Genomic DNA, 22,210 nt, shown 5'->3' on the forward strand with positions numbered 1-22,210 from the left:
CAAACAAATAGAGTTGAAGGGAATAAACATTATAAAAGCTATACATACCTTTACTATGGGCTTATTTTTCATTCATGTTTGTCACTTTCTTAAAGAACCTGAGGGCTTTTAAAATACTCCTAAAGAAAAATGGAAGAATGATCAGTCATTAAAAAGGTACTTCAAAATATTTAGTATTCAATCATAAAATAAATGCATTCTAAAAGATAGACTGATATACTACTAATGGGAAATGAATGTGGGTCAATTTGTTTTTTAAATGTGTACTATCTATAGTGAAAATAGACGCAGTGGCGCCGCCAAGCGGTCAAAAAGTTTAAATTTTCCTGTCCATATTTACTTTTACAGCGGTCAAAAAGTTTAATTTTTCTTGTCCATATTTACTTTTAGAGTATACACCTAAAATATGTAGATTAATGTTATTGGTCTAAAAAGACTTAGTTACATTATAAAAAAGGGAAAACTATTCTTGACTTACGAGTAGGTAATGGACGCTGTAGTGGTGACGTCACCAAGCAGGAAGAAGTGGAACCCTTCCGCACTTTCGCCGACGTCAAGTTACATACAACTAACGCCAAATTTATCCCAAGGTTCGCGAGCCTGAAATTGAAGCATCGTGGAAGAAAACCACCACAAAACAACATCGAGTAAGTTAGCGACTTTTCTTCACGCTTGTTCCTCTTATTTTTTTAATTCAAGACTTCCGTTGAACATGTACAGAGACGGTGGTAGCAAACTAGGAACAATATTAGCCTTCCGGCTAAACGTCGTTAAAGTGGACAGTGTCACACATCGAAGATTTGAATTTTGAAATCAGTTTTAACTTTGATCATGTTATTTTTGTTCTTGATAGAAAGAAAATCTCGTGTCATTTCCGTATGTCATTCCTCGACCGCTAAAAATATATCAATGGCAGCTCAAACAGGGGGAAAAAGGTCAAATTTAAAAAGTGTTTATTTATGGAATAATATTAAAACCAATGGAACATTTGGAAGTTTGTTGATTTTTTTTCTTAGTTGAAGTTGTAATATGCTAAAAAGTTTCTGAGTTCAAAACTTGTTTAGAGCCATTTTTCCGTTTATAGTCGTCAATGGCAGCCAATGGGTTAATCGTTTCCATCAAGTTTATTTCAGAATCAAAATTAACAGATTAAAGCTGTTTAAAAAAAGCCATTACATTCGATTTTATTTTCTCCTTATTTATTACCAAGGTATGAATGTTAGCTGTATTCATTTTGCCTAATGCTCCTAAATAGGATGTAGTTATAGTCATGCATCATTATTACTATTGAACAGTAAGTAAACAATGTTAAAAAAAAAAAAAAAACATTTCTAAAATTTTAAGCACTCACCGTTTTTCTTTGTAATTCGTTTTTAGGGGGTTGGTTCTAATGGAAGTGAAAGAAAAAGCATTTTTTAATTTTTTTGAAAGCACATTCCAAAGATGTAAAAGTATGCGGTGCTACCTCGTTTCAGCGGCGTCTGGCGAGAGCGACGAGCCCACCCAGTCCCCGTCCCCGCTCCGCCTGGTGGTCCTGGGCTGGCGCTGGCCCGGCAAGAGCTTGACGGCCAACACCATCCTGGGCCGCGAAGAATTCCACCTGGAGCGGGCCGCCGAGTTCTGCGTGACGCGTAACGCCGAGATGCTGGGCCGTCCGGTGACGGTGGTGGACACGCCTGGCTGGTACTCCTCGCAGGATACGCCGCTCTCCTACAAGAAAGAGATTGCCCGCGGCGCCACCCTGTGCCCGCCGGGCCCCCACGCCTTCCTGCTCGTCATCCCGGTGGGGATGTTCACCGAGGTGGACCGCGCCCGCATCGAGGAGCACGTGGGGCTCTTCGGCGAGCGGGTTTGGAAGCACGTCTTGGTGGTTTTCACCTGGGCCGAAGTCCTGAGGAAGATCTCGCTGGAGCGCTACATCCGCCGCGAGGGCGCCGAGCTGCAGCACGTGCTGGATAAGTGCCGCCGCCGCTACGTGCTCATCGACAACGGCGTCTTGCGGGAGGACGCCCAGGTGGGACGCTTGATGGAGCGCGTGGATCGCATGGTGGCTGAGGAAGGGGGCCACTTTGTGATCGGGGAACTGGACGAGAACCGCAACCCGACTGGGGACGCCGCGCTTGAGACCAAAGTGGACGGCGCCACCAGGTTAGCGAGCGATGGCGTTTCCGCAGAGTGACGCCGACGCCTCGTTTTCAGGTACACCTGCGCAATCCCGATGTTTTCAGGTCATTAAAACAAATACATTTTAAATGTAGAAAAATAGATGGAAGATGTATTATCTTGTAATACATATTGACTTTCTATGCACTTTGAAATGATTTTTTTTTACAGTTTTAGAAATGTAATTTATCCTCCAAACACATTGTTTCTCTTAAAAAGGTGGAATTATATTTATACGGTGTGAAGTTAGCAAAAGTGAAATTTTGTTAGTCTTGTAGTACTTTAAAAAAAAAAAATACAATTACCCCCCAAAAATCTCCATTTTGTCCTTTAACTAAAAAACTTTACGATTGCAAGAAAGTGTTCCCATCTGTTGACATTTTTCACTTTTCAAAAAAGGCCCTAAAAACATAGTACGTTTTGTTTTGTAGGACTATTTTCTTCCCTAAGCGTAATAACCGCCTGCCCCCACAAGAGGGCGTACCCACCTTGCGTTGTCATGGAGACACGTGAAGTTTGGGAAGATTGCGCAGGTGTACACCCAATGACGTGTCCAAAATGGCGCCTGTGGACAAAAACATGTTACAAGTATGTGTTGCACTGTTTTTCTCAAGTATGAATTGGAGAATATTTTTATAGGCTGACAGTTTCCACATTCACTTGACTTGACTATTTATTTCCAAAATACACTGATTTACTCTGCGCCTTTAAAGCGAGGTTGTACATAAGCTACAAAGCACTACTGTTTTTGATGGGTCAATATTCAGATTTATTTTGTTGAACAACTACTAGTTGCAGATTTTAATTTTGGACAAATTTTTAAAATTGGCATTAAACAAATGCTACTTTTGTAGGGAGAAGATGACTCAAAATCTGAATTTCCCAGCAAAGCAGTTGTAGGGTTTTAGTAAAAATGTCCATTTTAGTGACCAAATTGTAATGTTTTTTGCACGTATAAAGCGCCTTGAGCCCTTACTGATGTCTACTTGTCTTTTTTAAAAATCTTTTATCAGCCGCTTGCATTTTTTCTTTTCAACCAGTTAAGTCATTGTGTGACCACTTTTAACAATTTAAGTCAACAGAAACCAAGCGCTTCAATAGAAACCAGAAAAAAGCAAATTCGCACAGCTGCCATCATATTACAGTGTGTTATCGTTTTTACAATGTTTGCGTACAAGATTTTTTTGTTTTTAAGCTCCTACCAGGTGACATTCCGCTTTTATTATTGATTTTAAGGCGTTTCTAGGTGAGATTACTGATTAATTTTGGTCAATTCTTACAAGATTGGTTGCCAACGAGTTAAAAAGTACCATTTAAAAAAAATCTAAGTGTATGTGTACCTTTTGTGGGCATTTAAGACGGGGATAAAAGGTAGTCAAAGTAAATATTACGGCATATCCGTGCGGTAATTGCACGGCGGCGACGGACGCCAAGTCAAACATCCCGAAAGAGTGACTCATCACGGTCGCCGGCGGCGGACAAAAGCGGCGGGCGATTCGTGATTCGCCGCCAGGGACTTCCTCATTAGGCGAAACAACGCTGGACTTGGCCCAGTAGCGCCAATTAGAGGCTCACCTGTTATTTTGCGGGGACGAACAAGCAGCAGGAATAGATTTGGGCGATATTGTATAGAAATATTTTTGGGATTCGGTTGGAGAATCCATATGAAAGCGATACTTTGTCCGTCGAAGTTAATTAGCTGTGTAATGATTAACGCTTTGGAGACCATTTCCCATCTAAATATATCAATGTTAGCTTTCTGAGAAATCCATGTTTAAAATGAATGTTTTTTTCTTGAAAAATTAAAACTTCTTGTTGTTAAAAATCAAGTAAAATGTCCGTCCTCACTCTTATTTACATTTGAACAGCTGTTTTGTGGATTGCGATTTTTTTTTTCTGGTGAGAGATAACAGCACTTTAATGGCCTTTAAGACATTAATTGGGTGTCAGTAGCATGGCGCTAACATCAAAACATCTTTTTGCATCTGGTGCGTATATTATACTTATAGTTGTAATTGCAAAAAAAGAACCTACTGTCCAAATAATCCCAATAACAAAAATCTAAACGATGACCCTTTGCAGCCCAGCTAAATTTGAGCTCACTCCCAACGCGTTTGTCAACAACAACGCATAAAAATAAAACCGTTCGTCTCCGCGCTTGACATTCCCCATACATATGTCACCTTGGCAGCCGGTCGAGAGGGGGGGAAAAACATCATTTTGGTCCGGGTTCCACATACGTCTCTTCGCCCTCGGCGGAGATGAAGGTTATTACTGTCGCTCCAACTCCCGGGAGCATCACGCAGAAGTCATTACCCACGTCTGGCTCCGCCGCCGAAACTCCCTGAAAGAGGCCTCGATTGTTCTCAGGGTTCAAGGCATGGTCAAGCATCTAAAAAAATGGTTTACAACGTACCTGTTTTGGTAGATGTAGTGTGCGAAGGTTTTTTAATGCAGACTCTCCCTAACAGGCTCTCAAAACTTTCCCCTTGCGTTCAGGTCCTGAAGGTCGAATCAAGCAAGGCGGAGCTAATCTCAGGAGCTGTAAACAGTTAAAATTGTTGGAATGGAAGTGGGCATAATAATAAAATGGATTCCAATTTTAAAAAAGCAAGCAGTATCTATGATAGGGATGCGAATCGCAATTAATTTGAGGAAAAGCTACATTTTTGCTGTGATAGTTTCAGTACAAAATTGTGAACGTTTCATACAGTGATATTGCTTTTCAATGTTGTAGAAGAGGGGGACTGTCTTACAGTGCTGAGAAACAAACAACATTATACATTTAGTTAATAGAAAGATATAAAGAAAGCAATGATACATGAGGAAACAAAGCAAAAATGGAAGGAAATAGCAAGAGAGAAGTGCTGAAAAAATGGGGGGTTTAACATGGATTTTTGAACAAAAATAAAGCTGCCACAAAACAAACCAAAGTTAAAGGGGTCGGAGTGAAACCACTTGGAACTTTGGCCCCGGTGGAGAACATCCAAGAGCTGGCATTCCTCCCTTTCTTTTGTAGCGGCCCAAAAAGGGCCACCGGTGTAACAACGGCGGTGATGCAAGAAAAGCCGGGGAGGCGGAGTTTGCAGGGTGGGGGGGAAGAGGAAAAACAAAGCGCCTGACTCCACGCTTCCCGAGGTCGCTCAGTCTCCGGGAGAAGCGCGACACATGGCGTGGCGGCTGTTGACGCTGGAGCCAAATTGACCACGCCGTCCTTCCCGATGGAGACGTTGCGGCTTTTGCTACTTTTGGGGACGGTGGCCGAGCGCCACCTCGTCTGGGCGGGTTGTTTGGGTAAATGCTGCGAGGCCCGTGACCTGAGTTGCACCTCCGCGGATTGGAGGATGGACCGAGTCCACGGGACGTGCTACTGCGACCGCGGTTGCGCCGCCACGCGGGATTGCTGCTTCGACTACTTCTCGCACTGCCCAGGTGAGCCAGATGCCGCTGTGGAAATATCTCGCGGCGGCGCCACTGTTTGCCCAGCGACAACTATTCCAAGAATGCCATTAAGTCGATCGGTTTAGGAAATGCCCGCGGCCGAAGAGAATGAACCCTTTGAAAGGAGAAATGTCATGTGGCCGAAAATGTTGGTTTTAATTTTTGCCTGCAATTTTAGGGGTAGCTTGACGGACAAGGAAGTTTAAGTTTAAGTTGGAGTTTGATTTTATTTTTGGGCAGGTGCTTAACCTGGGGGGGAAAGTCTGCATACCCTAGTTTGTGATTATGAGGAAATGAGAGCAAGATGGATTATTTAAAAAAAGTTTCACAATGAGCTAACACATAGCATTACATGAAAGATAAAAGAACATGTTGCAAAATTTAAGCTTTTTTTTATTCTTTAGCATTTTAAAAAATGGATTGATGACTGAAGAAACAATACATTAACTCTAGAAAAGGCCATTTGTTTGCAGTACTACTGGTCAGTAAGACTTGATTTTGGGCCAATTCCTATTGTTTTGAAGGCATTTGAGGTTGGTTTCCTGTTGATTATGAGGAATATTTCTGTTTCGCTTCCTTTGGTTTTGGGGGGCATTTCTGGGTCGCTTCCTGTTGATGTTGGGCCGTTTAATAAATAGATTTATGTGCCATTTCCAATTTTGCTAATAATAAATTAGAAAAATAAACAAAGGATATTATCGACAAATCCAATCTATTCTCGTGTCCCCAATTGTAGCTCGGGCGTGTTCCGTGAACGCTTGGAGTTTCTGGAGCGGCTGCGCGGAATCGTGCCGGCCCTCCTGGAGGGCGCGGGTTCGACGCGTGAGCGAGCGACCCGCTAACGGCGGCGACCCCTGCCCGCCCCTGGAAGAGCGGGCCGGCTGCATGGACTACAGAGACCGCCGAGGAAGCCCGTGCGGACTGGACGCGGGTGAGCGAAAGCTTCGTCCCCGTCGTTGGGAAGGCGCGCTAACCGTCGACGTATGTCATCAGGGCCCGCGTTTGTTACTAGCCTGGAGTTTGGCAAGAACAGACCAAAGACGGACGTGCGCGGGAACCCTTTAAATGACGGGTGAGCGACACGCGGCGGAATTTGGGGATGCGTTTGACACATTGCCGCCCTCAGGTTTTGCGTGGAATTCACCCTGGAGTCCCGCTCGCCTGATTGCGCGGCAGAGAGGCGGCCGCACGCGCGCTGGATGCGCTACTTCGCCGAAGGCTTCACGGTGTGCGTGGCCTGCCAGCCGCCCGCCATGCGCAACCACAGCGGCGGTTGTCAAGGAGACGGACGAGAAGCGGATAGGTTGTATTAAGGGCAACTGCCTCATTTTGATGCGTTGGGTAGGGGCAAGGGTGTCAGACTCGGGTTGGTTCGCGGGCTGCGTTAACATCAACTCGATTTCATGTGGGCCGGACCCTTTTAGATATATTTAGATTTTTTTTTAAATAAATGGATTTAAAGAACTGGATTAAAAGCCCTGAATATTCTTTTTTTAATAAATCTAAAACAATGTTTATTTTAGCTTTTTTTATATATATTTTTAGATTTTACAAAATGATTTTTGAACTAAAAACACAGAAAAAATGGATTAAAAATGACAATTATTGATTTAAAAGGGGGAAAATCAGGAAATTTAACATACATCTATACTCTTCATTATAATTTGATCCTAAAACACAAAGTCGGCACTCATGATTTACTTTCCCGGTCCACACAAAAAGATGCGGCGGGCCAGATTTGGCCCCCAGGTCGCCACTTTGACACATGTCGGTGGGGGTATTAAACTATCATAAATTACGCCATCGAGGGTGGTGTTTTGCAATATTGGGATTTTGATTGAGCTAAAAATAAATAAATAGCTACATTGTATCTAATCAAAACATTTTTCCTCTATGACTAAAAGACTACTACCGTCCATGGAAAAACTAAAAAAACGCGATTTAAATGGGAATATATTTATGAAAGAGTAAGTTATCGTTGATATATAAGATTTGTACTTACAGGGACGTGGTGCTGCAATGGCAGGCGGTCGGCAACCCTCGATGCAGCGGCACGTGGAAGCGGATCCGCAAGACGCCAGAGTGCAACTGCCCGCCCCAGCACAGCTTTGTATTCATCTGATGGAGGACCACTTGAACTCTTTCAACGGCACAATTGGGGACTCTACAAAATGGCTGCCGAAAAAAAAAATCCTACACGTTTTAAATCCAATGAAGCACTTTCAAGACACATATCCCAGAGTAGTGATATCATTTCATTTTTTTTAACTCACCCGTTATCCAACACTCAAATGTTTTGAGACAGGTCCAATCAGAAAGAGTCTCGAAACCTTTGACCGAGAATTAAAAATAAACTGACTATTACACAGGGAGTATTGAAATAAAAATGAATCTTACTCATTAAAAACAATTCTGTCTAATTAAGCAACCAATTCCAAGACAGAAAGTGTCCTTAGTTAACAAAAATAATAGGATTTATTTTCAGGAAAAAATATATTGATGTAGCAACAAATAGAAAGATTTTTTTTTACATGAATGCAAACAAGATGGCAAGCCAGTTCACGTGCTATGAAATGGGGAAAAAATAGTGTTGGAAATATTTTAATCTGTTAGCTTTCAACTTTAATCTAAGATGGGGAAAGTATGCTTAAGAAGAATTATTGGGAGGTTCTTAACTCAGAGAAACTAAGAGAAACACCGACTCTCCTTTGTTTGTTATCATTTGCATAAAAAGGAGCAAATTAGAATGAACCAAAATGGCTACCCAAGGGCCAACAAGTTTGAACTCAAACATTGAGACCTATATATAAACATTGAACGCAATAGAAATTGCAAAATAGAAATTCAATTTCCATTATTAACACATTCATTTGTAAGTGAACAATTTCTTGTTGTGTGAAGCTACGTTATATGTTGTCATTTATGCAGGGTGCATGTGTGCGTAATTCAGGGTTAAATCCAGGTTTTACTGACCAAACGAAGCCCTCTAGTGGCAAACTTGTAGAAAACGGTATTCCAATGAGAAGAAAAATGGGAGTTAGTCAACTTTACAGTTTTTTTCCAGAATCCTCCAGCGGTCCTTGAGCATGACGCCGGTGCGGCCCTCAAAGTCGTAATCCTGCAGGATTCTGAACCACCTGCCTTTACCGTGACACTTGACGCCTTGCACCAGTTTTTTGTCCAGCTCGGGCGTCCATTTCTAAGAAAAAAAAGGGGGGAAACAAGTCAACACGGAGACATACGAGCGTTATGAGGGAGGTTCGTTGGTGGGTCCGACTCACCAAGCGAAGAGGTCTCTCTGGACTGACAATGGAATTGTTTAGCACTGAAAAGCGGGAAATAAAATTTGAATTGGAAGTGGAGTCATAAGGACACGAGAGAACAAAATGCCTACCCTTCTTTCTCAGTGGTCTAATCCACACTTGAGCCTTCACCTGAGATTCGGGCTCCCACAAGCTGGTTTTAGTGGAAAAAAGTCTGCGTTTGTTCCTGTTGGTGCGTGAAAAAATGGGGTAAAGTTATAGTCCTTTTTTTTATTAACTACTACTAACCATCGAAAATAGGGTAATAGTTTGTCAAATGCTAAACATTTTTAGCGCTATAGGAAAAAAAGGATGATAGAGCGTCAAGGCTTTACCTTGCAGTGGTCTCCCCTGAATGGTTGGCCTTGTCATCACCTGACAAGCAGGTTTCCTATCAGGAAAAATGAAGGATTTAAAGTTCCACATTTGACATTTTTGCATTAGTATTATCAGGCTTTACCCCGTTCTGGGCGCTGGCCGAGTCAGGTGATGCGACCAACAGTGGCGAGCCTATTAAGCAGAGGGGAATTGAAAGGTATATTTTCAGAAAAAAAGAACAAACAAAAAAAAAAACTCACTATTAGAGCGCAGGATTCGGCCGTTTCTTAATATGCGCTTATGTTCAAGCCTGAGGCAGAGGGAAAAAAAAGCAGTCTTAGTCAATTCCCCAAAACAAGGAATGCAAACCCTAGTCATTTTGTGGCAAGAAATTTACAATTTTGTAAATATTTGACTAAAATGTGCCCATTCATTTCCAATGGCAGATTCTCCCAAAATGGCTCCCATCACTCATGTTGATTTTCAACCCAATATCTTCATTGGCAAAAAAACTCTTCAAATTGCGCCAAAATTAATAGGGAGCGACAATTGAATCCCTTTAATTCATTAGAATGTGATATATTTACATCAATTTACTCAATAGCGGTTCAGAATGTAGAATTCTGAATTTAACATGACTCCCAGTTTCAAAATGTAAATGACAGCTAGCTCCGTCAATTGGAAAGTTAAAAGGTCTGTCTTCCTGATTGACATCATTATCTAAATTGTATTTACTTCAACATTTTCCCTACTTGATGCCGCCATTTTGCGGAGAGAGAACGCCATCTCCCGAAGTGTTCGCACTTTGCTCGTCTACGCCATCAGTCGACACGTCCGACGCCAAAAATCCTGTGGGCAGAAATGAAAGCAATAGAGTACATAAAATAGCCCCCAGAAAAAAAATATTATTTCCCTCAGAAACTTACCCGTTAAAGCGAACTTAAATGACACACGTTTCTTCTCTGGGACAACTTCACTTTTTGGTTCTCGTCTATAAATGTGCACAAGTATTATTATTTCCTCCAAATATACCAAATACTACTCAGAAAATCCTCCTGAAAAGGTTATTGTTTTCATAGGATACAAATCTTAATCAGCCAAGTTAAAACAAGGTACCGCTTGAGATAAGTCAAATGACGTCATACGCAGTGTTGCCGCTAGAGGGTAGTGTTTACCCCAGATGAAAAAAACTAACTTTCAAAACAAACCATTACTGCGCCACTCAAACAATTCATAGAATGCTGGCGACAGTAATTTGTTGTTTTCATCTGCCAAGATGCAACTCTTTCTTGATATTGTAATTTTGCGGTGCTGTAAATCCAAGTCCAGGATTATAAATTAATATTTCCTACCTAGTCTTCAAATTTGCACGCTGGATCGTGTCCAGGATTGACTTTTCCGTTTGGGTTACCGCGTCCGTAGCTCCCTTATTTTGAGCCAACTGTACTGCCGTGATGGCTTCCTGGAAGATAGGACAAAATGGTCATTAAAACAATTAACTTTTACATTAAACAGGTTGGAGTGGTGCCAAATGAGGCCAGCCACTTAAACACAACCTTTGAGGCTCGATTTTGCCTCTTTGGAATTATGGGAAAGATCTTTTTGACCGGCAATTATGTAGCAGCAGTGACCCAAGTACAAACTTTTAATGGGGATGGACACACGTACCTTAAGAAGGAAGTCGGACGGATGCTTGGCTGTATAGGCGTCCAAAAAAATCTGCACTTTCTCCAGCAGTCGATCATAACCGAAGAAGCTGAGAAAGGGGTCGTAGGGTTTCATCTCCGCCACGACGGTGGAGAGCTTTACTCCTACTTTGTGCGGATATTGGACGTGCTCTTCGAACCACTTGAGAGCGCCGCGTGCTTGCGATTTTTGACCGTAGTCCAAGCACACGGATACACACTGATAAAAGGCGTTTTTGAAAGAAAGCTGAAAATAGATGGGATGGAATTCGAATCTCGGAGCAGAGGTCAACTCACCTGCACAATCAGGTGAAGCGTGACGTCGTCGAACAAGCTTTCATCCTGCACGACGTCTTTGAGGTGAAGCCAAACTTTGGCCGCGGACATTAAAGGCATCACGTCTTTGCCGTCCTCTGTAAAATGGGCGCCTGGAGGAAACGGAGACAAAAACTCATGAAGGGCGAATATAGGTTGACCTGAGTGAGGTGAAATGAGGTCTTACCCAATTCCTTTCCTTTTATGACCCTGGCAAGAAAGTCGCAGATGTATCCTTTCTCGGGTGAGCTTCCTCCTTCAAGTAAGGGCGTTTGAGAAATGGCTGTATAAAAAAAAAATCATTATTATGAATGATTCCAATGGTATCTTGAAGTTGTCACATTTCACAGTTAAGAAGTGAGTCATGAACACAATATTGTGATAACTGAAACACTCGCAACGACAAGAGAAAGTACAATTTGGCCCCAAATGTGACGCAAGTTGTGCATTGTAGGACTTCATCAAAGGTTATTCCAGATAACAAACAGGAAGTAACGACCTTTTTTTTGAAGTCGTAATCAACGGCTAGATATTAGCATTTTGTGTGGGTCGAAAATTCCGTTCGACTTTGAAAATTCCGTACTACTTAACTAAGAAAGTTAGTGCACTTATGTGACCCCTAAGAATAAGTAAACCCCTCGCGGAGTATTTTTATTGGTAAAGTCAAACTGAAACCCTATAAAAGAATGAGGGACTTACACTTGTACGTTGAGAAAGCGTCGTTGAACGCATCTTGATTTTGCTCGCTAAAACGACGACAAACGCCGATAAAAATGAAGTCAAGAATCCATTTGGAGGCCACAGCGGTGAGCTGGTCGGTGTTATAATCGTCTTTGAGCAACGTGGTTGTTGTAAACTCTTCGCCAACTTGTTTCTCCATGTTTCAGTTTACCCATTCAACTTCCGTTTTCAGTCTGGTTTGGATTCTAGCGGGAAACGTAGAGCGCGGTGGTTTATGACAGGCAAAATTTTTGTAGCGCCCCTACAGTCGGGGAAGAGTAGTTACACATCGTTGTTCCGTCTTTTCACCGATAAAATGTGAATTGACTTTTTTAAATTAAAAGACAAATTAAAAATGTTAAAACTTACTACTTGCCACTGATGACGCATGGACCCCAATCTGTTTTGACTCGGAGGGATGGCTGGAGATCATGCTTTACCATAACATGACTTTTTCTTGCAATGTGAAGACATACCAGATGGTGGCGGTAATGGACCGTTAAACAACTTTTCCTGGCAAAAAACGAATAGAAGAATGAGTTGAACAGTTGATGTACAATACTATATTTAAATTTATATAGAAAAACAATGTATAAATAGGAACATTATAAATATCTAAAAAGTTAAAAAATACACTAAAAGGAATTTTTAATATATCTCCCTTTTGTGACTAAAAAGAAAAAATCTTGCATTGTTATTTTTAGCTGTGAATTCATTTCATTTTATTTTATCATGTTTTTTATACTTTTTTAAAATCGATTATTTTTCTTAAATTTGAGGATTTCATTTTAGCTGTATTTTTAAATTTAATGTTTTACGTTTTAAGGGCCACCTAGTCAATCAGCAGGACTTGAAAATGAATATTATTCTTTTTTTTCTTTCATACTTCTGTATTCCTCCTCGTTTTCTGCCTAATTGTTAAATACAATAGGGATTAAAAGTTCAACTATTTTCCTAGTACTTTTAGCCCCCCCCTCCATTAAAAAAAAAACCCAAACAGCAGTTGTTATATGTACATTTATTTGTTATTCTGCATATACTAATAGACTTTGTGGTGGTGGGGGGGTTCTGAGGGGGGCCATGGAGACACGACAACAAAGTGTTCTGCGGCTCATCATCCTACGGACTACAACATGCATACAAAGATTGTACAGAAACTACGTTTGTGACTTTAGGAGCCATTCTCTCAGAGAAAATTAAGCTATGTACAATGAAATGAAACAAAAACACCCGCGGTAATGCCAACGTGAAGCCGACCTGAAGGGAACATGGACGACTGGGGGAGAGAAACAAACATGGCTGACTCCTTTTTGTTCAAGGGGGGCCCCAGACATACAGCAAAAGACGTAGGAGAATCCGTTTAATCGCCCCAAAAATCGATGGTCGGAAGCCCTGGGCGGGGTTCGGTTAGACATCAATGCGGATTTCTTTCAGGTTCATCAAAGGGAGGAAAAAAAGTTATAGAAAACCTGAGAACTCAATAGCATTAATTGTGTCCGTTACATGACATAAAGACCTGATTTTTTGCTAGAAAATTAGAATTTATCTGTACAGCGTCGGTGTATATAGTCCGTATTATATACCATAACGCGAAAAATGAGACGTCGCCTTCTCATAAGTGATTATGAAAAGGCACGGCTCGTCAAAATCGTGGTTGTGATCCATTTTGAGGTTTTTTTTGTACGTTTTTTTAAATTTATTTTTAGAAAAAATAGAATCACTCTCCACAAAAACAAGAGTAAGGTGGCCATTTTTTTTTGTTAAATAATTTGGATGTTTGACGACAAATCCATGACCTTCCCACTCAAAGTAGATTGGACATGCCTTACCGTCAATGGGAGATAATTAAATAAATTAGACTATAATTCAGTTCAATTCAAAAAATGAAAGTTTCACATTTACGTATTTTCGTGTTGCACCTGTTCACGTAAATCATATTTTAAAAAGCAAAAAACAAAAATGCTCATTTGCATTGCAAATTCACCTTTTTTGGTGTTTGTGTAATACTGTTTTTGCCTCATATTAAAGATAGAAGATTGGAAAAATACGTCATTTGTCTGTCTGTACACTACAAATCTCCTGTAGACAGAAGAAAATAAAGTGCCACAATTCTTGGCCTGCATAGTTTTTTTTGCAGTAGTCGACATGGTATATTGTTTATATCATATGATAAACAATATACAATAAATATCGCACATTGTCTTTCTCCCTTTTCTATATCATGACGAAAAAAAAAGACAATTTTGAAAGAAACTTAAATACAAACACGCATTTTGTGCACACCCCAAAAAAATTCCAGCCAGAAATTGGAAATAAAAGGGAACAAGAGATGCTCTTTGTCAATGTGAAAACGCTCAATAAATTAAAAATGTACACATAAATATTTCTTAGGGAGCTAAAATATAACCCTCCTGTTATGTTGAGCAAAAATCTGAATTTTAATCATCCAGGATTCTCAAAAAAGGGGAAAAAATCCCAGTAAATACGGAGATTACAATATTAAGTCAAGCAGAGGATGTTTTTAAATACAGAAAAACTATTCTAAAATAGGACCATTTCACCCACAACATGAACAGGAGGGTTAATTTAACTATCGCTACATTTCTATAATTAAATATCATATATTAGTGTAAGCTTATCCTTGTGCTCAGTTTGGTCCGTTGATATTTGTAGGAATATTTATAATTCATTTCCAAACTAGTTAAATTTATACGGTAGAATATAGACATGGTGTATCATAAATAGTCTTATTATTAATACTTTTTTATGGCTTCTAATCTACTGTTGCTTTGTTAGAATTCCTCCAAAAATCATCTAAAACTACTTGATTTAACAAGGAACCTCTTTTAAAAGTTAATACAGCGGAGAGTACATGAGTTTATTTTTGCTAGTAAAATAATGCGTATGGTTTAAAGAGGTTTTTTCTGTTTGTTACCGTGCTTAATCCAGTTTATAGATTATGTTTGTTATTGGCTAAAATGAAGAAATACTATTTTTCACTACCAATATTTGGATTCCTAAAAACCAAATATTTGTAAACTGTAAAAACCTCATATTAATAAACAGGTTGTTAAAAAAAAGTAATACTTTAGAACCAGGGGGCCCTATAACCAATCTCCGTATCTTCTTGCTAACTCATAAATACAGTGAATTTTGATTTGGAAAAACTACACAAACAAATAAACAAACAAAAAAAACACAGGAACTTTTATCCCCACACAAATGGTAACGGATGATATGTTATTTTTCAATAAATAGATCGCTACAATGGTCGTCCTGTCTCGTTTTTCACGTCGCTAACAACGTCTTCTTGTCTTTTTTTTTTTTTTTTAGTCAGGTGCAGCGTGGTGGTCTTTCCCGTCCAAGTCGTACGTACACGGCAAAACAAAGCACCGTAGATGAGTCTTTTCCTTGCATGCGTATTTTACAGATCGTCGTGGTCGTCTTCTATGTACAAGGGACGGACGGATTGGTCCTCGCCGGGACGGTACAACACAAGGACACGGGTAAAAAAGGACGAGCCATGCCATGCAAAAAAAAAAGTCTCTCCATAGGCTTTCCCGCAGTTACATGCTGGTCTCGCAGGTGGGCGATAGGCCGCCGTCCCCCGGTATCAGGCGGATGTCCGGCGCGAAAATGTGGTTCTCGGCTTTGCATCCGCTTTCGTCCACCTCCCCGTCGGTATGCTTGGGCGAACGGGGCACACCGGTAGCGCCGGCCACCTCCGCCAGGTGGTTCTCCGGAGACGGGGCCTCGTCCCCGGGCGGGGTGTCCACCAAAGGTCCGGTCTCCCCCGCCGGGACCTGGATGAGCGCCTCCGAGCTGGCGGCCAGAGGCGACGCCTCTCCCTCCGGCGTCGGCGACTCCTCCTCCTCCTCCGCCACGCTGGAGCTGATGTCTCCGGGAGACGTGGTGCTCGGCGGCGTGGGCGGACCCCCGGCGGGCGTTTTTCCCACCTGGATGGCGAGAGGGTCGGGGAGGGATTTCCCCGGGATCGCGGCGGCGGCGGCGCAGAAACCCTGGCCTTCCTCCGAGCGCGGCGATTGGTAAAAATCGCCCGAGGACAGGTGAAGCGCGGTCTGGTGGAGAGGCGAAGGCACCTGGAGGTGCCGGATCTTGGCTCCGGCTCCGTCCACCTCTCGCATCTCCAGCTCCACCTTCGGCGCCACCTCGGGGCTGCGGGATCTCCTGGGCGAGCCCGGACCGGTGACGGCGGTGCTCAGGGTGCTGACGGAGCTGGCCGTGTGCAGGTTGGTGAAGGACTGCGACCGGGTCATCTGGTTGTACAGTTCCTCCAACCTGTGGACGTCCAGGTGCTCCGGGGTTCCGCCGGTCCAGCGCGGACTCCCGGTGGTGCTGATCCGGCGGGGGGTGCCGGGCGCCGCCGCGTTATTTTGCCGGGCCCTCCTGTCCGGCGACTTCAGGTCGGTTTCCGAGGTGGCCGACCTGGTGGACCCTCCCCAGCGTCCCGGCGACAGGTGGTTGTCCACGGCGCCTCCGTTCTCTCCTTTCTCCACCACCACGTCCAGCGTCTCCATATTCCGCGCAAAGGCGTCCTTGAGGTTCATGGACACGATGCTGCCGTTGCGCTTGGCCCGTTCCAAGGCCTCCCGCCTCTTGATGGCCTTCTCCTGCCTCTTCTGCTCCTTGTAGAACTCGGAGAAGTTGTTGACGATGATGGGGATGGGCAGGGCGATGACCAGCACCCCGGCGATGCAGCAGAGCCCGCCCACGATCTTTCCGGGCACCGTCTCCGGGTAAATGTCCCCGTAGCCCACCGTGGTCATGGTGATGGTGGCCCACCAGAAGGAGGCGGGGATGCTGGTGAACTTGGTGGCGTCCACGTCCTTCTCGGCGAAGAAGACCAGGCTGGAGAAGATCATGATGCCCATGGCCAGGAACAAAATGAGCAAACCCAGCTCGTTGTAGCTCCGCCTCAAGGTGAAGCCCAGAGACTGGAGTCCCGTGGAGTGGCGGGCCAGCTTGAGGATCCTCAGGATCCTCATGATGCGGAAGATCTGCACCACCCGCCGAACGTTGTGGAACTTCATCACGCTCTTGTTGGACTCGGTCAGGAAAATGGTGATGTAGTAGGGCAGGATGGCCAGCAGGTCGATGACGTTGAGCGGACCCTTGAAGAACTTCCACTTGTTGGGCGAGGAGAGGAAGCGGAGGAGGTACTCCATGGTGAACCAGGCGATGCAAACCGCCTCCACGTGCGCCAGCTCACGGTTGTCGTTGGCCTGGCCGAACTCGTCGATCTCCTGGAGCCTCGGTAAGGTGTTGAGGGAGAGCGCGATGGTGGAGAGGACGATGAACAGGATGGATATGATGGCCAGAATCTGCACAAAAAAACAAAACAAAAAAATACCATTTTAGGGCTTCCACTTTAAACGACAAATGTCAACTGTGAGATGATTAAGGAATCGCTTATGATGTCGTAGCTTCATCTTGCGTTTGTTTAGACTCTGATTGTCGGAGGGATTCCGGCCATCTTAGTGACGTTGACCAATAGGAGAGCAGCATTTGAGTGACACTGACCGCCATGTTTACATTTTGGAACTTTTAGGCTGTGCTGTAAAAAAGGGGACAAAAACTTCATATTCTACTTCGTAGCATAAAAAAATGTAACCCGGCGATCCATTGTATACCGACTTGGAAAACCGCAAATATTGAGTTATTCTTGTTGAAGAAGAAATAATCCCTGATCAGAATCTCAAAACAACTCCCGTTTCTCTTGAAACTTACTGTAATGTCAATAGCAAGATGCTAAAACAAATGTCAGAAGCGGAATAAAGTTGAGAGTTGACATAGGCTGGCTTCAACATTCCAGCGGGCGGAGTCTACCCGCATAAACAAAAGAAAAGAAGCAGGAGTTAAGCAACGTGAATCAAAAGAACAAAAATGGCGCCTCAGGCGTGCTGCTGAATGACAATGCGCCTGCTCCCGTGCTAAATGAATATAGAAAAACATTCCATGTATTGCATATAAATCTGTATTAATGCTCCCGTTAAGGTGAGACCGCCATAACGTGCTAAATAAGACATTAAGACGCTAAATAAATGTAGCGTCGAGTCATTATAATCACTTTTAAATTATAGCCAAACGTGGGCGCGCGTCTATTTTTGGACTTAATGGCGGCGGCGATAAATTACGACGCCACCTGTTGGCCGTAAAAAAAGTATTCAAGTGCGACTAAAAGTCACATTGAGACTGGCCTTGCGCTGCTGTGAAAGCATAAAAGTAAATACAAAAAGATGATTCGCTGTTAAAGCGTTAAGATCATTTCAACCTAACAATCACTATCAAAACAGTTGATTATGTTTTATTCCTTAATTAATTCTCAGTACCAGCCTGAGTCGTCGCCTTCGACCTGAATGCCTGCCTTTCCATACACTATCGGTTTCAACCATGCAGAGGCGAACGGTTGCATACATTATTATATTTTGTACAATTTCAACAGGTTTTGATCATTTATTTTTAATACTTTTTGACACGATTCTATTGTTTAAAGTGTGTACAAGGCCGTGATAGTTGCATTTAAAAGAAGTTACACCCGATTATGAGTCAAAGGCCCAGCCAAACTACGAAAAGAGGGAAAATATTCCTAAAAATGAACCGCTACGCAGTATGAAAATGGCTTTTTAACAGCCGTTAGCGTCTTTTTGGCAGCCCCCCAATCCTTGGACTGGATCCATGTTGTAACTGAAGACAGACTGAAGGGTGTCATGGCTCAGGTGAGAAGATGTTGTCACTCACTGAATGGCAATCCGGTCAAACCAATTATCAGCCGAGTACTACGAACAACTTCAACATCGCGTAAAAACACCGGCTGCAATCTTTACAGTTAAATCATGACAAAACTATTTTTATAGAATCTCATGAACATTTTTTTTCAGTCGTGGAATCAATCTGGACGATTATGGTTTATGCTAACGCGCATCGATCGGCGATTGTGTTTGTGCGTGCGCTATTTCATCATCCCACCAAGTGGCGACCTCATTAACAAAGTACTTTTAAAGCGATGAATTACCAGCGTAAATTGACGGACCACCTTCATTAATCCCGCCTAATGCTGGGCCACGTATTTGGAAGTACATTTGGAATAGAGACTCAAGATGGCGAGAGTCCAGAAAGACACAATAGTTAATCAGTGCTGCTTGTCTAGACCGCATAATTGGCTTCATAAAGTAGCCCAATTCGAAAGCGCAAAATTGATCCGAGCGAGACTATTCCCAAAAACTGGGGCGATTTGCGATGGAATAAATGACTTAGGAGTCTGTTGGGGGAAATAAAAGTGCCATCAAATTGAGAAAAAAACCATATCTTATAGTATATTTAATTAATGGGTTGTACTTCATTTTAAACTCGTAAATTATATTCAATAAGAGTCTCCCTTTAATATAGGTCAAATATAAAGGGCACTCTAATGTGCTATTATTTTTAGCTTTAATATTATTTTTTTATGAGATCTTATTTTTTGTTTCCTTGTCATTATTGCATGCTTAATCCATAAACGAAATTATAAGAAATAAAAAAATTAATAAAATATTTTTAAGTATTAAAATGAGTGCCCTATAAAAGCTTAATAGACAAAAATGGATTGTTTTAATGTAAAGAAAGTTAAATAAGACTTTTTTTGAAAATAAAAAAAAGATACATTAAATTTTATTATTACAAATATATTATTTATATCTTAGCAATATCATAAATCTAAAAAAAAAAAAATTGCATTGAAGAAAAGCAAAGAACCTACATTATACAGCCCCCTAGTGGACAAGGCCCATACACCATAGGGAGCAGCACAATTTCCATTGACCTGAAGTAAAAACTGTCAATTTTAGCCAGGCATGATTAGCATAGCGTGCTCTAAAAATACATTTTAAAAAGTTAAATAGCTTTTAGGTAAGCTAGAACAGAGTAATGCCAATTCTATTTATCTTTCAGAGCAAAAAAAAAAAAAAACACCCTCGCTCCGAGGCTATGTATATCTATTTTCTGATTATTCAAATGCAAAGAAATAGTTTGTTTTTGGGCACAAGCAGAATGCCGAGCAGGCTCCTATGAAATATTTATGAATGCGTTTTCCCGGGCGCAAACATGCCAGGCAATGCGACCGTGTAAACAACACCGCACAGTTGCACGTACTGCGGAAAATAGTCCTAAAATGACAACAAAAAATTCAATTGTACTTATATACACATAAAAAATTGTTACGTCGAGCCTATGTGAATTTTTCTGTTGTGATGGTCGAGCAATGGCAGCACAATCAAAGCACTCAGCCCACCTTAAAGATTCATGAGCGCCATGCTAAGCTAACCGATAAATGCTCAAGTTGTACGTTCCCGCTGCCGCCCTCCCGAGAGAAATTTAGCCCCGCGGTTGCGATGTCGATGGATATTTAAGGCCGCTCGATAGCCTCGCCGCTGTATATCCTGTCATGTAGCCTTCTCAAATGACTCCTACATGGATTCCACTCTATCTGGGGATCAACAACTACACTGGAAAAAAGTTTCCTGGGCTGACGCAGCACTTTTGCGACTCAGCTTAGCATAAATGTTCCAAAAAAGGGCTAAAAAGTTGGACATAATTAAGGTCAAACTCAGACAGAATAGCATTAGCAATAGAAAATAGGACATTGAACGCAACACGATGAGAACAATTACAACTTGAGCATCATTTTCTTGTTTCAACAATAAAACAATAAGTAAAAATATATGAGTCCGGAAAACCAGACTGTTTTGGATTGGTCCTGAAAAAACAACGTTTTGGATTTAGAGCCAAATATTCTAAGAAAATTGGAACAAATTGGACAAAAATTGCTCTGGAAACCCATATATATTACAATTTCCCTATTTTTGTTGAAAGTTTGTCCTCCAAAAAGTGTTGCTAAAGGAAAATATGAAGCAAACTGAGTTTACCGGCGGCGACAAGCTGCTTTCTTTGCTAATGAGACCCTTGCCTCCTATCTGTTATTTGCCGCTATGAATAAATGCATGAAGCGCGTTGGCAACCAAGGCGCGGCAACAGATTGCCACCAAAAAAAGGAAAAACAAAAAGCAGTCATTCTAGTTGCCGTTGACGGCAGTGGACGTCCAATCCGTTTTTTTCTTTAGCACTGACACTTGATGTCAAATTGAATTGAATCCAATTATTCTCACTATACAAATATGAGATTTAAAGCTTAACCCTGAGGTACACAAACAACAAATAAATAATAACAGTGAATAATAAATAAATAAGTGCAGTCGTACCTCTACTTACGAAGTTAATTTGTCCAAGACTTTTTTCGTAACTTGAAAATTTTGTAAGTAGAAGTGTATTTTATATGTAAATTCTCTAATTCGTTCCACGGTGCTCACACAACTACCAACTAAACCCTTTAAAATTTGTCAAAATGTCCCAATTTTGTATGAAAGATGTGAGCAAACACACAAAAATGAGAGAAATGTCCAATTCTGTCCCGGTGTAGCGCCCCAACTTCACCACTAGGTAGCGTCACCCCATGCTAAATGCGCTTTTTTGCCCAACAAGACGTGTCCGGCGTCCATTTGAAGTGTAACGAAACCGCCGGGAAAGACATTAGTCGCGGCTGCGGTGTCTTTCCACTGAAAAGGCATTAGTCTAATGCCCCCGCTAAGTGGAAAACACAAGTTAGCGTGGACGTCTTTGCGGGCATCGCAGAGAACTTTTTGCGCCGGTGGGGTGTGGCCAATTTCTCGCTTTGAGGACGGCAAAGAATCAATGTCAAATTATACTTAATCTGTTTTATTAAGTCCGGTCGCAGCTAGCGAAAATCCCTTTAGCACACGGACGTGAGATGGGGCGGGTGGGAGGTCTTGGCGGGCCGGCTTTGCATATGTTATGGCCTATCAGGAGATGATGATGATGTCATTGCCACTGCGGATAAATTGAGGGAGAATTAGAATTTAAAAAAAAAACACTTGGTGTAAGTAATGTCAAATATTCACTCTGAATATTAGCTTTAATGATTTTTTTTGTCAATCAGACAATTATTTTAAAAAGGACAATATTTTAAATTGGCTGGAATACCCCCCTTTTTAATTTGATTTATTTATTTCTATTATCTTATTTAAATTATTTGTTTATTATTATTTTAGTCTTTTTTAAAAATGTTATTTTCCCTATTTTATTCTTCATGAACCCCCATGACCCTGAAAAATAAATAAATATTTTTTACTCCATTTTCCATACCGCTCATTCTCACTCATAAGGCTCGCGGGGGGTGCTGGAGCCTATCCCAGC

At 41.9% G+C, this 22,210-nt stretch overlaps 4 protein-coding genes and 1 long non-coding RNA gene across 7 annotated transcripts in view; 2 read left to right on the forward strand and 3 right to left on the reverse strand.

Annotated features, from left to right (window-relative positions):
• Window positions 1-45: 45 nt before the first annotated feature.
• Window positions 46-1,386, reverse strand: LOC144091737 (uncharacterized). The gene is made up of 3 exons (XR_013305836.1): window positions 1,352-1,386; window positions 479-600; window positions 46-119 (listed from the first exon to the last, which is right to left on the reverse strand). It is a non-coding gene; the product is annotated as an uncharacterized LOC144091737 (long non-coding RNA).
• gimap4 (GTPase IMAP family member 4) lies at window positions 498-3,138 on the forward strand. The gene is made up of 2 exons (XM_077624338.1): window positions 498-647; window positions 1,476-3,138. Exon 2 carries the CDS (start codon window positions 1,643-1,645, stop codon window positions 2,177-2,179), a length of 537 nt encoding a protein of 178 aa, XP_077480464.1. The 5' UTR covers window positions 498-647; window positions 1,476-1,642; the 3' UTR covers window positions 2,180-3,138.
• A 2,139-nt stretch (window positions 3,139-5,277) lies between these two features.
• Window positions 5,278-7,836, forward strand: sbspon (somatomedin B and thrombospondin type 1 domain containing). The gene is made up of 5 exons (XM_077624202.1): window positions 5,278-5,595; window positions 6,341-6,535; window positions 6,598-6,676; window positions 6,731-6,907; window positions 7,609-7,836. The coding sequence occupies exons 1-5, from the start codon at window positions 5,385-5,387 to the stop codon at window positions 7,724-7,726; spliced, it is 780 nt and encodes a 259-aa protein (XP_077480328.1). The 5' UTR covers window positions 5,278-5,384; the 3' UTR covers window positions 7,727-7,836.
• A 220-nt stretch (window positions 7,837-8,056) lies between these two features.
• terf1 (telomeric repeat binding factor (NIMA-interacting) 1) lies at window positions 8,057-12,457 on the reverse strand. Of its 3 annotated transcripts, none has more exons than XM_077624200.1 (14): window positions 12,314-12,457; window positions 11,924-12,150; window positions 11,412-11,507; window positions 11,207-11,337; window positions 10,893-11,129; window positions 10,577-10,686; window positions 10,151-10,215; window positions 9,977-10,073; window positions 9,485-9,534; window positions 9,367-9,416; window positions 9,242-9,297; window positions 8,999-9,093; window positions 8,886-8,929; window positions 8,057-8,803 (listed from the first exon to the last, which is right to left on the reverse strand). In XM_077624200.1, the coding sequence occupies exons 2-14, from the start codon at window positions 12,102-12,104 to the stop codon at window positions 8,642-8,644; spliced, it is 1,374 nt and encodes a 457-aa protein (XP_077480326.1). In that variant the 5' UTR covers window positions 12,105-12,150; window positions 12,314-12,457; the 3' UTR covers window positions 8,057-8,641. The 3 variants fall into 3 exon arrangements, with proteins under 3 accessions (XP_077480326.1, XP_077480324.1, XP_077480325.1); XM_077624198.1 differs by having other exon boundaries at window positions 10,893-11,156; XM_077624199.1 differs by lacking the exon at window positions 12,314-12,457 and having other exon boundaries at window positions 10,893-11,156; window positions 11,924-12,155.
• Window positions 12,458-12,947: 490 nt separating this feature from the next.
• kcnb2b (potassium voltage-gated channel subfamily B member 2b) overlaps window positions 12,948-22,210 on the reverse strand; it is a 34,306-nt gene continuing 25,043 nt past the window's right edge. Inside the window, exon 3 of the mRNA XM_077624197.1 lies at window positions 12,948-17,286. Coding sequence (XP_077480323.1) covers window positions 15,511-17,286 — 1,776 coding nt within the window. The 3' untranslated portion in view covers window positions 12,948-15,510. The remainder of the gene's footprint in view (window positions 17,287-22,210) is intronic.

The sequence above is a fragment of the Stigmatopora argus genome, chromosome 17, assembly GCF_051989625.1.
Source record: "Stigmatopora argus isolate UIUO_Sarg chromosome 17, RoL_Sarg_1.0, whole genome shotgun sequence".
In the NCBI taxonomy this organism is placed as follows: domain Eukaryota; kingdom Metazoa; phylum Chordata; class Actinopteri; order Syngnathiformes; family Syngnathidae; genus Stigmatopora; species Stigmatopora argus.

What these genes read in the sequence shown, in the direction of transcription:
- sbspon (XM_077624202.1), top strand. Translation starts at nt 5,385, where the DNA reads ATGGAGACGTTGCGGCTTTTGCTACTTTTGGGGACGGTGGCCGAGCGC. An exon ending in CTACTTCTCGCACTGCCCAG is followed by an intron (nt 5,596 to 6,340) that starts GTGAGCCAGATG and finishes CCCCAATTGTAG; the next exon opens with CTCGGGCGTGTTCCGTGAAC. An exon ending in CCCGTGCGGACTGGACGCGG is followed by an intron (nt 6,536 to 6,597) that starts GTGAGCGAAAGC and finishes GTATGTCATCAG; the next exon opens with GGCCCGCGTTTGTTACTAGC.
- gimap4 (XM_077624338.1), top strand. Translation starts at nt 1,643, where the DNA reads ATGCTGGGCCGTCCGGTGACGGTGGTGGACACGCCTGGCTGGTACTCC.
- terf1 (XM_077624198.1), bottom strand. Translation starts at nt 12,104, where the DNA reads ATGGAGAAACAAGTTGGCGAAGAGTTTACAACAACCACGTTGCTCAAA. An exon ending in ATTTAAGTTCGCTTTAACGG is followed by an intron (nt 10,074 to 10,150) that starts GTAAGTTTCTGA and finishes TTCTGCCCACAG; the next exon opens with GATTTTTGGCGTCGGACGTG. An exon ending in CCGCAAAATGGCGGCATCAA is followed by an intron (nt 9,535 to 9,976) that starts GTAGGGAAAATG and finishes CCTCTGCCTCAG; the next exon opens with GCTTGAACATAAGCGCATAT.